General features: G+C 35.0%; 1 protein-coding gene across 2 annotated transcripts in view; it reads right to left on the bottom strand.

Annotated features, from left to right (window-relative positions):
• Nucleotides 1-17,360, bottom strand: part of LOC136026586 (uncharacterized) — a 91,697-nt gene that overhangs the window by 25,874 nt on the left and 48,463 nt on the right. For both annotated transcript variants that reach the window (XM_065703294.1, XM_065703293.1), the window contains exon 7: nt 13,186-13,329. In XM_065703294.1, the coding sequence (XP_065559366.1) occupies nt 13,186-13,329 (144 nt within the window). The remainder of the gene's footprint in view (nt 1-13,185; nt 13,330-17,360) is intronic.

Here is a 17,360-nt window from a genome sequence, read left to right as displayed (position 1 = left end):
TTAAAACTTTAATGATAACTAAATACGTCCTGAATAGTCTTGGAAAGAACTAATACAATTAAACTGAATGTTTGACACATAATGATATTAACTGATGAAAGTTCATCAGTTAATTCCTGAAAGCTCTTCAGTTCAAAGTTTCATTTGTAATTTCGTTTTCGATATTATAATAAGTAAAAAAGAAAATATTTGTATTATAATTTGTTTTCAGCAAAGAAAATGTTAGAAAATTCAAGTATTTAATGTATTTTTAGTGCCACAGATATAAAGGTAGGTGTATAAACAAGTTCCATCTTCTTCCTCCACCTTTCTCTTCCCATGAGTGCCTTTCTTGCCCAGTAAAGAAATATACTTAATAGGGAAGCGTGTCTCTTCTTAATTAGTTGCTTAAACTTAGGATTTCCCACGGCAGTCGGTGCATAAAGCGGGGACGATGCTTCGTTGCCGCTTTATAAAACAATTTTTAATTTGAAAAAAAAACAATGAGAAAATAAATGAATAAATGTTTTTTACCTGGAGGTAATGAATAGCATTAAAATTTATAACGAACATAAAATATTACGTATATAAGGGGGTTCGTCTCCTTCAAAATACCTTGCTCTTTACGGTAAAGTATTTTTAGTAATTTCAATTATTTATTCTACGGCCTTTGTGATTCAGCAAACTTTATTGATTGTGTTATTGAAAACCAAAGACTGGCAGAATCGATAAAAGATACTAGGGTATATAGGAGTGCCGTTATTGATGTTAAAAGTAAAGATCAGCCTCTAGTAGTGTCGAAGGTTAATTTAAAGCTGAAATTTCGGAAGGGTAATTACTTCTCGGGAAGTTATGATGCTGGTAGACTCAAGGATGATAATTTAAGAGAAAATCTCCAGGAACAGTTGAATACTAAACTAGAGAGTTTAAAATCTGACAATGTCAAAGATGGATGGAATAATTATAGGTTGATGGTGTTTTAAGTTGCTGATGGTGATGATGATTGGTGCTTTTGCTACTGATAGTGTCTTAGGGAAGAAAGTTAGGAGTGCAGCTAGAAATATTTGGGTAAATGCTTTATGTTTAATAGACAGGAAAAGGGGCTTGTACAAGCATTATGTAAGTGATAGTTAAAATGAAAACAAATGGAATGTAAAGAAAGTGGAGAAAGCATTAAAATATGAACTAAAGAGGTGTGAAGTGGAGACCATGGATAAAATTGCCGAGAATCTGGAAGACGCAGCTAGACGGCATAATAGTAAATATGTTGTACTGGCTTGTTAATAAATCCAGAGGGAGTCAATCCGGACCTGTCCCAGTTAAATGTAGAAACGGGGCAATGATTAGTGATAAAAGAAAACAGTCGAAGAGAGATGGGAAGAACATTTTATGAATGTGCTAAGCTGAGGTAGAGCCGCAGGAAAAGATATAGAAGAAAATGAAAAAGTCTTTGATACCTTGGATGTGAAGGAAGACGTGCTGATAGTGTGGTAAATGAGTTTCTTATATAATATGGCTCTGAGGTAAGAAATAAGTTACTAAAGATTATGAGTATGATTTTTAAAAAAGGGGAAGTACCCAGCGATTTTAGGAAAACCTTGATTAAATCACTGTACAAGATAGGTCATAACAGTGAGTGTGGTAATTATCGAGGCATTAGTCTGGTTTCTGCAGGTAGCAAATTACTTAGTAATATGATAGTTTTTAGATTAAGAAATGCTGTAGAATACGTTACTTATAACGTATTCGAATAAGATAATATAATTATCTTCCCCCCTGATAACGAACCCAGCACGCCCCCGGACACGATTATTGACTGCGAAACAACCAACAAAAATTGGCTTCTGGAACGTGAGAACTATGAGTCAGTTATCAAAAACTGAGCAAGTTCTCAGAGAGATGAAGCAATATAATATTGACATACTAGCCCTAAGTAAAATACGTTGGAAAGGTGTAGGCCAAGAAACACTAGATCATGGATATGTACTGTTATATAGCGGAGAGGACAACCATCATCAGGCAGGTGTAGGACTTATGATGTCCCCTGCAGCATACCGAACAATGCTGAAATGGACTCCAATAAACGAGAGGATCTTGTTTGCACGATTTGCTACAATACACACTAAGCTTTCTGTCATTGTATGCTACGCTCCTACCAATGAGGCGGATGATGATGTCAAAGATAGCTTCTATGAAACCTTGCAAGCTGTCACCAAAGATATCCCCAAACATGATGTTCTATGTGTTGTTGGTGATCTGAATGCCAAAGTAGGAGCCGATCAGCCGAATCACCCTTGTCAAGGACGAAAATGGATCAATTATATCTGATCCAGAAAAAATTGACAAGAGATGGGCTTGCCATTTCGAAAAACTTCTGAACAGACCGAGAACTTGCGACCAAGCTAACGTACCTAATATCCCTTTTATGTATCTAGACATCAATACAGATCCTTCGAGTGCTGAGGAGATCATGCATGCAGCAAAGAAGTTAAAAAATGGACGAGCCCCGGGTATTGATGGCATTTCAGCAGAAATGCTGAAGTACTCAATTAGTACCTGCATATCCATTTGGCTTTCTCTTTTCGCCAAAATATGTACCTTAGTGAAGGTCCCAAGAGATTGGAGCAGAGGCATTATTGTCAAACTCTTCAAAAAGGGAGACTTGATGAACTGCCATAACTGGAGAGGCATCAATCTTCTCCCTGTCTCATCCAAACTATTAGCCTCCGTCATTTTAAAGCGTCTGCGGAAAGCACTAGACGCAACTCTATGAGAAGAGCAGCTTGGTTTCAGAACTGGGAGACCCTGTTCTGATCTAATAATTGTACTGAGAATGCTTGTCGAAGAATCAAAAGAATGGATCAAGAAGCTCTGCCTCCTATTCATTGACTTTGAAAAGGCATTTGACTCAGTTGACAGAGATTGCTTGTGGAGAGTTTTGAAATACTACGGAATTCCCGAGAAAATAGTAGATATGATTATAGCGCTTTATGAAGAATCGGAATGTTGCGTAAAGACCGAAAACGGTACAACCAGATTTTTCAAGATCATGTCTGGTGTTCGTCAAGGATGCGTACTTTCCCCCATGCTCTTTATAATTATAATGAATTATGCCCTGAGATTCGCATCGGGCTACGGGGTAAAAGTAAGCAACAAGCAACTGTTTGATCTGGACTTCGCGGACGACGTTGTCTTTCTCGAAGAGTCCAAAGAACGGTTGCAGCAGCTGCTTGACACTATTACCGAGAATGCAGAGAATGTCGGTCTAAAGATAAACATTGACAAATCGAAGAGCATGGTCATCACAACCTCTCCACTTGTTCTCCATTGCAAAAACAAAGATCTAGAACAAGTCCAGGAGCTCAAGTACCTGGGTAGCTGGATTGATTGTGATGGAGAGATCTTGACCGAGATTAAACGTAGAATTGGACAAGCTACAGGGGCCTTCAATAGATTGAAGCCTATTTGGAGAAGTAATAAATATTCAATGCGACTGAAGCCTCGACTCTTCAACAATAATGTACTCTCAACTCTCCTTTACGCAAGTGAATGTTGGAAAATAAACACCCAGCTTGAAAAAAGGATCCTTGCATTTGAAAATATGACCCTCAGAAGAATGTTGAATACAAGTTGGCAACAAAAAATTACAAATGCAGAAATACGCAGAAAAACAGGTCAGCCTCCAGTCATTGAGTTGCTGAAAAGAAGGCGGTGGACATACCTGGGACACGTTCTTCGTATGGAAGAGAGCCGCCTTCCTCGAACAACCTATGAATGGAAGCCAGGCGGTAGAAGAAAGAGAGGCCGCCCCGAAAATACATTGAGATGAACACATGACCGAGATCTTAGGACGGCTGGCACCTCACTAATACCTGAATGGGAAGACGTCATCGCTGCAGCACCAATGCGAGACGAATGGAGAGGCTTTGTCGACGCCCTATGCGCCATCGATGGCTCTGGAGGAACTAAGGTAAGGTAAGGTAGAATACGTTATAAAGTGAAGAGCAGTGTGGTTTTAGAAAAGGTAGAAGATGAGTCGACCGAATTTCCACTCTTTGGTTAATAGTTTAGAAGTGCCTTAGTTATCAAACGCCTTTGATCCTTAGTTTTATAGATTATGAGCAAGCGTTACATTCTGTTGATAGAAGAACTTTAGCGAAGGTCTGGTTCTTGCATGATACACCAGACAAACATATTAAAGTGATTAATGATATGTGCGAGAATAACACTGCTGCTGTAAAGGTAGGAAATGAGGTTAGCAGCTGGTTTCATATTAAATCAGGAGTAATCAGAGTTGTTTTTTATCCCCCTATAGATGAATTACTTTGATGGACTTTGTCGTAAGGGGCACGGAAAATTCAATTTGATACCATGGGATCAAATGAGGAGGAAAAACTCTCTTGGACTTAGATTATGCTGATGATTTAAGCATCCTAGATGAATGTGTGAGCAAAATGAATAAACTTTTAGAGGTTTTATCAGTTCAGGGTGCTAGAATACATTTAAAAATTAACATTGAAAAGACCAAGTCGCTAAAGCTAGGAAAAGGTGATGTTGGGTTACGAAAAGATTGATCAGGTGGACAGCTTCCCTTACCTTGGTAGCAATATTTATAAAGATGGTGGGAGCAGTGAAAATGTTGAAAAGTAGAATAGCCAAGGCACAGGGTGTTTTTTCACAGTTAAAAAAGTTTGGAAGAAAAGTAAGATAATTCTGCAAACCAAGATAAGGTCAGTTCTGAAAGCTGATCGTAATTCAAACAGTATAAAAATAGGGTTCAATTGAGCTTTGTAGTGCTGTAATGAGAAAAAGGTTGCGATGGCTAGGGCAGGTTCTGCAGCTGAAGGATGACAGATTGACAAATGCTGTCCTTTTCAGCCGATCTTCTAGGGCTAAACGGAAAGCAGGGTGTCCAGGGTTGGGGTGGGAGGATCTCATAAAGAAAGATTTAAAGAAAATGGGAACGTCCTGGCGTAAAGAGGCTTTGAATAGATTGGGGTGGATGAGAAGCGTGTGTAGCTGGGTTGGCCTCAGTTGGCTTGTTGCAGCTGTGAGTTGTTAGTAGTAGTAGTAGTATGGCATATTCAAATGGATAATGACTGAAATAGCCATATTTTTAATGTGTTATTAACATTTATGAGCTTGGACTGTCATGAATACCAGCATATAAAGGGTTTTAGTAGATCAAGGGAGATACTGGGAAAACAAAGTAAAAATGTGTTTTATCCTGAACATTTGGCCTTTTGTCAACGCCAAGGAATTTATCAAGAAGGCTAGGAAATGTTGATGAAGCACAAAAAAACTGTAGAAAAATAACAAAATATTGAAAAGGAAATATATTGAGAATATTTAAATACTAAGAATATTTCTTGAAGGCTTTCGACCCAGTCGTTACTGATTAAGTTATAAGTAGTCGATGTTGTTATTGGGGATACAAGGTTAAAATAGGCGGTAATCGCCTACCTCATGATGTTTGGTGCTGGATTCCTCTAGGAGCTCGACGGCGCGGACGATGCTTTGAAAAAAAAACGTAGCGCTCTCAAAAACATCTCCGGATGAACTTTGACCGAGGACAGCGGAGAGATCATCGTCCAAGGAGTTTCTTAGAACTGTCCAAGGATGTAATCAATTAAGATTTATAGTTGACTCATAGTCTTTATTAAGCTGTGGACTTGATTACAATTAAATAAAAAACTAGTTTTTTCAACTGAATGTAAGGAGGAACATTAAAACTTAAAACGAACAGAAATTATTACGTTTATGAGGGGGTTTGCCCCCTCGTCAATAACTCGCTCTCTACGCTAAAGCATTTTTAGTACTTTCAAAAGAATTATTTATTCTAAGTATACAGCACTTGTGATTCATGGGTCATTCTTAAAGAATTGGAACAAAATTCAAAATTTAGCAAACCTTTAGAAATTTAAAAAAAACTTGTTTTTATTTAATTTCTGATCGTTTTTTAAATAATGCTGGGAAATCCGGCGCCCACTTTATGGAAAATTATCTTCCTTCATAGAAAAATCCTCCAACGTAACCCCCTCCTTCAAACCTCCCCCACCAGAAAAAATCTTACCTGAAAATGTCTGCATAATTCTCAATAACGGCAAAGTTCATAACTTGCAGCCCTTGCCCCGGAGACTGTAGGGCATAATATCGTCCCCTAGGACATAGTTATTAGATTTTTTGACTAAGTTGAACATAATGGCTATCTCTTAATTTTAATCCGGTGACTTTGGAAAAAATAATCGTGAAAGGGGGCCTAGTTGCCCTCCAATTTTTAAAAAGGGCATTAAAAAGGGCATTAAAACTTAATTTCCGTTTGAATGAGCCCTCTCGCAACCTTCCATGACCACTGGTTGGATACGATCACCCCCCCCAAAAAAAACACGCATCCGTGATTCTTCTGGCAAAAAATACAAAATTCCAAATTTTTGCAGATAAAAGCTTGACACCTCTACACTAGGGTTCTCTGGTACGCTGAATCTGATGGTGTGATTTTCATTAAGATTTTGCGACTTTTAGGTGATGTTCATCCCTATTTAAGAAACTGAGGCCAATTTCTCAGGCTTGTAACTTTTGATGGGTTAAACTAAACTTGATGAAACTTGTATACTTAAAATCAGCGAAAAATTTAATTTTTTCGATGTATCTAGTGGTATCAAAATTTCGTTTTTTAGAGTTTCGGCTACTGTTGAGCTGGTCACTCCTTGATGGTCAAATATTTGGTGATGTAGTCGTCGAATATGGCTTTGAAACCATATGGGCACTTTTGGGGTTTGAAACCACACGGGTACTTTGTGGTTTTCAAACCGTAGGGGAACCTTAGGATTTTGAACCATATGGTCACTTTATGGTTTTGAAACCATATGGACAATTTATAGTTTTGAAACCAAATGGGTACTTTATGGTCTTGAAACCCTATGGGTGCTTTATATTTTTAAAACTATATGGGTCTTTTGTGGTTTAGGAACCAGATGGAAACTTTATGGTTTCGAATCCATGTAGTTTCTAAGTGGGTATGGTTTTGGGCACTTGTGATGAAAATGGACATTTTTGGCAAACAATATTTTTTGATGATTACCAGAGAAATTGTCTAATCATAATTTCAGTCTTAGATACATGTTTTTCCGAGCATGTTTTAATCTTAGTATAGTCTTTGTTATCCCAGCCATGTCTTAGTCTTAGTATAGTCTAAGTATAATCTTAGTCTTAGATACTCATTTACCCGTCCACTTCTTAGTCTTAGTCAAAGTATAGACTTAGTCTTAGATACTCTTTTGCCCGACTTTGTCCTGGTCTTAATATAGTCTTAGTATAGTCTAAATATAGTTTTAGTCTTAGATACTCATTTGCCCGACCAGGTCTTAGTCTTAGTCAAAATATAGACTTAGTCTTAGATTCTCTTTTGCCCGACCATGTCTTAGTCTTAATGTAGTCTTAGTATAGTCTAAGCACAATCTTACTCTTAGATACTCGTTTACCCGACCACTTTTTAGTCTTAGTCAAAGTATAGATTTAGTCTTAGATTCTCTTTTGCCCGACCATGTCTTAGTCTTAATCTAGTATTAGTACAGTCTAAGCATAATCTTAGTGTTAAATACTCGTTTAACCGACCATGTCACAGTCTTAGTCAAAGTATAGACTTAGTCTTAAAACATTGTGCATTTTGGTCATAAATTAGGAGCCAAGTGATAATCAGGTCATCCCTAAATGCAGTCGAACGAGGATTTAAGGAAAAATTAAAAGGAGAATGGAACTTCACCATTAAATAAGTATGTGAGCAATACAGGTGAAGCACTTATCTCTCTTACTGATCATACCAGTTTTACTTTTGTAAAACTATGGATTGGCGTAAAGGCTGCTGGAGGGAGACTGGAGAAGCCTATGCAAAAAAATCTTATGGGTTTACTTCAAAAACTAAAACTTATTCCTTGAGAACCAAGACTTTTTATCAGCATCAGTGTTTCTCAAGTCTAGGCTGGAGGTGCTATCAGATATAGAGTCCTAAGGCATCTATACTTCAGCCTAGGAACGTAAGCAGCAGGAGAGGCCTATGTTAATCTTCCCTTTCCCCATATTTAATTTCCTTTACAATTTAGCAGAAAGTTTCTTCATTTTTCTTGTGGTTGCATACAATTAAACTGCTTGTTTTTTGGGTTCTTTTTTAGGTTTCTGTATTTCATCTCTCAGTCCACCTATCCATGCACGGAAACAAAGCATACATTCTGGATTTGAACTTCCACTGTAATTTAAAGGCTTGTTTTTAGTTTTCTACTAATTTCCCGTATATTTCATAAATTTCTCTGTTTTACTTTAATCTTCAAATTCAACCCTTCCCCAAAAACAACCCACTTCAGGCCAATCTTTCCAACAAAACTGCTACACCTCCTCCTTTCTTCAGCAAGAATTAAATTTAGAGATCATTTATATTCCGGTCTTTGTCACATGTTCAATTATTTGATGCGGCTAAATTTGACCCCGTGTCCAATAAAGCTTATTGTAATCGTTTGAAACTTATTTTCGTTACTGGCAGCCAATGAAAAGCATTCTCTTCGATATTAAACAATTTTACATCATCTTTCTACTACTAACTGCAGGACCAAGCCACTCGAGGCCAACGCTGCCACGCACGGTCTTCCTCCATCCTAATCTATTCAAAGCCTCCCTCTTTACATTAAATATTTCCTTACGACATTCTCCACTTGGGGTGACCCACTTTTCGCTTGGCCCTAGAGGGTAGCCCGACAAGGACAATTTCGGGTAATCTATCATCCTTCCTCCACAGAACGTGTGACAACAATCAAATAAGAAAGATTGCAACAAGCTATATTCACGACAAGGCCAGATGGTTACCACTTGTATAGGTGGTTCGGATAATTGCAGCGACAGTTTTACATCAAATAAGTAACGGAAGTCAATTTATAATTCTTGTCAGCAACAACGGTGTTAGCCCCCCCCCCCCAAAAAAAAAATTATTCTAAATCTAACACCTTCCAGTATCTACTATTTTAAAATTCTGCAGGCAACTCTACCAAACCGTCGAGAAACTGACAGAAAACAGTCATAATATTACAAAAATAATAATTATTATGCTTGATTTGTCTAATAACAAAATAATAATAATAATCATAATTATTTATTTTTGAACAGGTATTGGTTAGATAAGACCCTTTAATTTACTCAGCTCACATTAAAATAAAGTGAGGACCTCTTTGAAACAGAATCCTAGCCGCATCACACAATACTTCTCAGATTGTGGAAGTCATCAGTACCAGATATTAAACGTTATATAAGGAAATAGCGTTTCCCAGTAAGTTATGATGACACTATGAGAGTACTGCTATAACAGAATATATGAAAAAGATAAATGAAACCAATAAAACTCAACCAGAAAAATGTATAGTCAAAAATTAGCCCAAAAACCCTTCGAAGTGCTATAAATATTATTTGAAGCTAATATTTTAATTATCGCCAAAACATAAGAAAATTGCCAACATCGGTTATACATCTCCATTAGTGCTTGTCACATCTCCCCATAAGTCTACGAACTTCCAAGCCTATCTCACATTTTAAGCTATAATCTATGCATTAAACTATATAATGTGAACCGGATGCTAATTCTTTTGGCAAAGAAAAGGAGATAAAAAAAACACACCTGACAGCAATGAATAAAGCTAAACAACTGATAGTAATTGTTGTTTGACATTCAACCTGACCTAAATTCAAAGGACAAGAATTACATGAATTCTGCAAAAGATTGTTTTTTCTAAGACATTTGCAAGTAAAACTTTTTGTCACGATTTAATGTATGCTTACACACAGATAAAAACAGCCAAAGAGAAAAAAAGCAATGAAGAATATATAAAAACGGGTGTAATATTTCAATAAGACAGTGGAATAATATTGAAGAAGAAAGGCGTAAATACAATTCTGATCGTTCTCAAAATAGAATAAAAAGTATAGAATAGTCTTTTTTTTCTTTTTAGAAGTTATGAATAGAAGCGAAACGAAGGGCACGAAACAGATTTGGCTTCACACAACATTGATATCAAATTGGATATCAATGTTATGTGAAAAATAATATTTTTATTATTTCATTTATGAAAACGAAGGGTATAAAATAGATTGGGGTTTACATAACATTGACATCAAATTGACCAGTTATAGACGTATAAATGAAAAATGCTAGTGAGTTGAAGAAAACGATTTATTAACTAACGTATTATACAAGGCCCAATCCGTTTTGTGCCCCTCGTTTCTACTTATTATTCATTGATATTGTTCTGGGCACCCAGCTGACTGACCAAATTTCAAACCGTAAGATGGCTTTGAATAGGTTGAGATGGCTAGGGCACGTTCTATGAATAAAAGATAACCGTTTGCCGGCAATTGTTCTTTTCGGGCAACCGTCTAGGGTCAAGCAAAAAGTAGGTCATCCTCGTCTGGGGTAGGAAGATTTCATAAAGATTTTAAGGAAATTGGAACTTCCTGGGAGGGTGTAACAACGGAGACTTGGAATACATTGGGATGGAGGAGGAACGTTTGTAGCTGTGTTGACATCAGGCGGCTTGGTGCTGCGGTAAGTTGTTAGTAGTAGTAGTAGTAGTACTCATTGAGAAAAAAATATTTTTAGTCCATTTTGAAAACGTGTTTAAAATCTTTAAAATGTACATAAATATACATTGATTATTTTTTACTTTTCTGAGCTTCTCTAAGACTAGCATTTTTAGACTTCTCTAAGACAAACATTTGACTTATCTAAGATTCAGACCGCAGCTAAAACGGTCATAGGCAGGTGCTCTTACTAATGCACTGTCAAGTCTTGAATAATAGTCTTTGTTTTGTAGGTTCTACTTTATTCTTTCATCCGTTTATTTTGTTTCATTTATGCAAGGGGGAATATACAAGAGTGGGGGGTTGATGTTGTATTATTGTACATTCATCAAAAGTGCATATATTCATAAAGTTTTGAAGTAACTGAACATTCAAAAGTGGTCGAAAATAGCTATCAAAGTTATGTGACAAAAGTAAAAACAAGTAGTCGAGGTTAGGAAAGTGAGTTATAAAGCCCGTTTTCCTTAACAATAATGATTATTATATTATTATAGTTTGTTATCTATAATAAACCTTTCGACTACAATAGTCACATTGCTTCATATAAGAAGAAAAAAAAAATCTTATCAGAGTACCCAAAATCTTACTAACTATGAACCAGGGTTGCCAATTGCTGGCGCCCAGAAAGAGTGCAAATTAGGGACAAAAAAGAGTGATTTCTTCTAAAAAAGTAAAAGTTCAAAATAGCAATGATACCTTTTTATTGACAGTGAATAGATATAAAATTATTTAACTGGATATTTCGAACACAAATACAGTGTTCATCATCAGCAGTAAAAAAAAAAACCAAAAAAAAAACAACCTTTTTTGAACTGTTTTACTTTCGTCATGGAAAGGCAGTGTGGTCTTCGAAGTTTTCTTCTAAAAAAGATTGAAAGTCGAAAAACTTGCACGCGCACGGCAGCAAAAATCGTGCGTATCACCTCTAAAGTATAAAAGAGCGTATTTCAAATAAATAATTTGCAAGTTTGTAACCCTGTTCCTTGGGTTAATTGCACTTCTGACGAAGTTACGAACTACCGATATTCCAAGTGAATGAAAACTAACACCAAAAATAAGGGATTACACTTTTCAGATTCCCTTCTCGGGTAAATAAGAGTCCACTTGACACGAAAAGTATGCAAGATGGCAACTGTGCTCTGAATAGCCTAGGCATATCAAACAGTTTGTGGTAACGAGCTGTGGTAAGGAGCGACCCGGCTCTATAGAAACAAAAACTCTAAAAAACGGAAATTTGATACCAATAGTTACATCAAAAGAATGGCATTTTAATACTGATTTTAAATATATAAGTTTCACTAAGTTTAATTTTACCTATCAAAAGTTACGTGCCTGAGAAAAATTTATCTTATTTTAAAAAATAGGGGAGGAAACCACCTAAAAGTCTTTAAATCGTAACAAAAATCACACCATCATATTCAGCGTATCAGAGAACCCTTCTGTAGAAGTTTCAAGCTCTTATCGACAAAATGTAGAATTTTGTATTTTTTGCCACAAGACAGATCACGGATGCCTGTTCATTTGTTTGTTTGCTTTTTGTTTTTTTTTTCTTTTTTTCTCCCAGGGGGGATCGAATTAGATATTAAATAGACAAATATATTATAATTTCTTTAGACATTATAAATAGTTATAATTAACAATTATAAATAGTAAATAATAATTATAAATATGTATAAGTATAAATTACAATAATATAAAAGTATAGTTAAAATAAAACTAATAAAAAAGTATAATTATAAATAATAAGAATAAATTATAAATAATATATAGGTATTATGAATATTTGAAATATTAATTTGAAACTTTCATTTCTAGCTATTGTATGAACTCTAAGGTCCAAAATTTTATGAGATCGTTCTTAGATAAAAATCAAACTTTGGAACAAGAGTTAATACAAAAGAATTATTTTCTCAAATTTATTTTATTAGAAGGAATCTTTTAGAACTAAGTCTGCAAAATGGGTACGGTGCGATGAGACCTTACATCGTATTGCAGAAATATTCCGATCTTAACAGACCACATTTATAAACTTACTTGTACAGAAGAAGAGATAAGGGTGGATCTCCTTCAAAACTATTTTTCTGAATAGTTACCCTAGGAAACACTAAAAAGATGACTGAGAATTTGATTTTTAAAAATTCAAAATTTTTATAACCTTCTTTCTTTTCCACAAATGCTTTTTTCGAGTTTTTGTTTTTTTGTTTTTTTGGTTGTTTGTTCTTTTTTTTTTGCCTGGCGGATTCATAGATATTTGAGTAAAAACTGGCCAAATTTAAGCTACGAGCAAGCCAGAGAGTTGGAAAGGCTCGCAAAATTTGATCAAAAATCCCGCAATGTTAATTTATGGGCAAATCTAGGCCCTCCTCTAGACCCACCTCTTTTCTTGAGTTATTTTTTACCAGCATCATAACTAAAAGGTGCTTGGAAAAGATTGTGCCCGAGGAAAAACGCTAAACATTTTGGAATTCCGTGGTATTTCAACCCACTGCCAAAGAAAGGCTATTTTATTAATGATGGGCTGTGCTCCACCATAACTTCTGAATCTAAGATGCTAATAAACGTTCAAATTTTTGTGATTCAGCTACTCCCTACCTTGTTGTAACATCAAAATTCCCCTGAATGTTTTCTTGTCCATCTGACGCAGATCGAACAGAGGGCCTTTCAAACCTATTAGCAAATCTGCTCCTAAGAAAGCTGCTTCTTGTGACCATAGGTAATCGAAGTGGTTCTTCGGCTCTACAATGATAAAATAAATAAAACAAACTTCGTCCAAGAAAAACAATATAATCAAAATCCAAGGACACATACTTTTTAAAAAGCACTTGTAATTTTTCTTTTTTAGGCCTTGTCTCATTTGACGGTCTGGATTGTTGATTTTTACCCGTTTTGAATTTAATTTGTTTGGTTCGTTTTACCTCGGGTTGTCTTTTGTTCATTATGTAATATAAATTGCATCGTAGACCCTTTTTTTTTAAACAAAGGTATGATGGCATTGATACCTTATCCATGTCAATGATCTTCATTTTCATTTTTGACACGCCCTAATTCTCGTTTTCGTATATCTTCCTTCCGCCCGTGTCTTTGCTCTTCATTTTCCTTTCTGACTTACTCAGAATCTCGTTTTTGCATATCTTCTAACCTTCCGTATCTTTTCTGTTCATTTTCAGTTTTGACACGCTCTGATTCTCGTTTTCGCATATCTTCCAACTGTCCGTGTCTTTGTTCTTCATTTTCGAAACATTTTGATACTTGCTGTTGCATATCTTCTAACCAGATTTGTCTTTCTTTTTCATTTTGGATTTGCATTACTTCAGACAATTTAATAATATCCTTTGCTTTAGCTACCCTTGTTGGTCTTGTCTCATTTGATGGTCCAGGTTGCTGATTTTCACCCATTGTAAATTTAATATGTTCGGGCCGTTCTCACAGTACTATCCCGTTTGGTAGTTCTAGTGGTTCCAAAGAATCATCATATGTAACAACTGCAAATTTTTGTTTCTTGGGCCTTTCTACTGACGTTGTACAACCGATTGTGATCACTGGTTGCTTTCCACGTCGCGAGTTGATTTTATGTAACGAAAAAATAAACTTATTTTTAAAATTTAGATATTTTTCATGTTTGAATTAAATCATTAAAATTATTGCTCAGTCGCTATAAATATTTTTGCAGTTTACATTTTAGCTCTAGCGACTCTGGACTGAACTTAATATTTTTTTTCAACTTTTTGTTTCATGTCTTCACAAGAAATAGCATATAGGTAGACGTTCGAGTTCTAACAACGATTTCTAATAAGCTTCAAACTTTTGCTTTTCTTTTTTAAGATTTTTGAATTGTTGTAATCACTTGTCAAAGCATATACAAATATTTTTGCAATTACCATTTTTCGCTTTTTAAGCCATTTAATAGAAACTTTTCATGCATGAAAATCTTCAATTTTTCCGTACAAGTGTGACAAGTATGACAACGACAATTTAATTAATTTAATTTGTTGTTTGTTTTTTGTTATGTAAATTTCCTATGGCCCACGGGCCTTTTCTGGAATAAATTATTATTATTATTATTTTTATTATTATTATTATGACAACGACATTGCAATATTAATGTATATAAAAATTTTACCTAACTAAAAGCAAACTATTTTTTAAATTTCCAGGTATTTTTTATGTTTCAATTAAAGCGTTAAAATTATTGCTCAGGCACCACAAATATTTTGCAGGTTCATAATAATTTTAGTGGTTTTGAACTGAACTTAAAATTTTTTTCAACTTTATTTTCATGTCTTAAAAAGACATTGCTGAATCAAGTCCGCGTTCTAACTAATACAGACTTTTCCAAATATAAATCTTTCTAGCTTCTGACATTATTTACGTCTCGTTGAACATCAAGGATAAGTAATTGGGCTTGTCGGATAACTAATCTTGGAATGCTCTAACACGCTCTATGATTTTGAAAAATGATATTAGATGACACTGCTGTTGTCATTTTTTTGTAAGTTACGAATTCTAGTTTCCACTTACATCAACTTCTTCTGATCTTTCTTTTGGCCCTTTTTTATGAAACCTGGATTTAAAAACATCGAACAAGATTGGCTTGTAGAATATTTACAGTTTCAAATCCGCCAGCCATTAGACATTCCCAAAATAAAATTCTTGTCCTGCTCTTCGTGGCCCTTGTGTAGTAGTCCTAATACTCGTTAAAATAAATGTATATGAAAAAACCTATATTCACAGCCTATATACGAAATTTATACTGCATGACATTCATTACATGCAAAGTATATGTCGGTGTTTTTAGACCCAAATAAAAACAATCTGCTTAATCAAATGCTGTATGCTAAGAAATACTAGCCCACTTATCTATGGAAATAAATATTGCTAGAATAACACCGTGTGATTTGTTCAGTTTCTTCTGACCTTTTAATTAATGTATATATTTGATTTATTTAATTCATGAAACCTTTAATTTTAATTGGGGTAGTTTTTCAAAACAACAAAACAACAAAACGTGACATCTTCAAGTGAAATGACTGTTATTTGGGTCTAGGAAATATCACAACAACTAGAAAAGAAAGTTAAAAGATAGAATCTTAAGCACTTTGTTTTTTTTTATGAGTAGATTAGAGCATAGACCACTGTGTATACATTTAGAAAGTATAATCAGACACAATAATTTTTGGCTACTACATTCTCGGCACGTACAAAAGGCCCCTCCCATTTAATCTACCATTAGCTGTCCAGTGTGCCCTAGAACACGTATTTTGGCAGAAACTTTCTCAAAATTCCTTAAAAACTTTCTCAAAATTTCTCAAAATTACATACTGTTTGTAATTTCTAAAAACATCAAATAATAAAATTACACTGCTAATTACCAATTTTTATATGTGTTTTAAGAATAAACTAATTTAGAATTAAATTCTTTAAAAGTTAGCGTTACAAAGGTGAACCCAAGTTTCGTGTTCAAGAGAAATCTGACTTGTCTACCCGTGAAAAAGTCTAATGTCGCTTATGTTTATGCTTGTTTAAACGTTCTCCGGGGCACTTGCATATCGGTCCGGCTTTGTCTAACGGTTGAGATAGGAATTATTGTACTGTCTAAATTTATCTACAATGGCATAGACATAGAAAATAAAATCCTCATTGAAGGACCTATTAATTCCAATAAGAGTTCATAAATTATGCACATGCATATAGTCACGGGATTTTTTTTTTTAATTTTTAACTTGTCGTTTCTTTATCAGCCTTATATAACCTACTGAAAACTAAAAAATTAGTAGAAGCCCCATCACTATTTTCATCACATTCAATGCCATCTATTCAAATACGACATTAAATAAAATTTATCTAGTATTGATATATAGCGGGGACGTTCCCAAAATCACATTTGCTTTAAGTAGATTTTATCAGTGTAACCTTGGTGGAGACATCTTTGAGTGGATAGAAAATTTTAACTAGCTTTAGAGTTTACTTATATATGATACAACCAAGCGAAATACGTCAAGATATATAGATATATATATTTAGTTTTTATTTGTGCCTATTTTGTGCCTATTGCAGTCTAAAGCAATGGCAAACTTAACAGCACATTCAATATCATGTACCCCCCCATAAAGCTCTACGGCCGGGAATGGAATGCTTGGGTAAAAAGGAAAAACAAGATAAGCACAAACAAAAACTAAATAAAGAAAGAGAGATGTATATTTATTGATATATATTTACTCATATATAGTCTAAAGTAATAGTAAGCCTAACAGCAAATTCAATATCATGTACCCCTCATTAAGTTCTACGGCCGGGAATGGAATGCAGTGGTCGAAAGGAAAAACAAAATAGGCACAAATAAAACTAAATAAAGAAAGAGAGATGTATATTTATTGATATATGTTTATTCATATATACGGCCAGGAATGCAATGCAGGAGGAAAAAAGGAAAAACAAATAGGCACAAATTAAAACTAAATAACGAAAAACAACGGACAAACAAATAGCACACACTAACAAGGAAAGTGTCAATGAGCCATCCACCGCTAACTTACCACCATAAACCAAGCAGGAACGAAGTGGCTTGCGCAATAAAAAAAAAAAAATCACACAATTCCAACTTGTCCCAAAGACGTCAACCCCACAGATGCATTAAGGAGGAAAAAATGTAGCAAACACACTTATTATTTAATAATTCCAGATTAAGGGCCTCTGTACGAACAAGTATGTGTTACAACACTCGGCAAGAGACTCGTCTACTTCCCCATTATTACAATCTATGTCTATGT

The sequence above is a fragment of the Artemia franciscana genome, chromosome 4 (genome assembly GCF_032884065.1).
Source record: "Artemia franciscana chromosome 4, ASM3288406v1, whole genome shotgun sequence".
NCBI classification, from domain to species: Eukaryota; Metazoa; Arthropoda; class Branchiopoda; order Anostraca; family Artemiidae; genus Artemia; species Artemia franciscana.
This window is presented reverse-complemented; position numbering and strand designations above follow the sequence as displayed.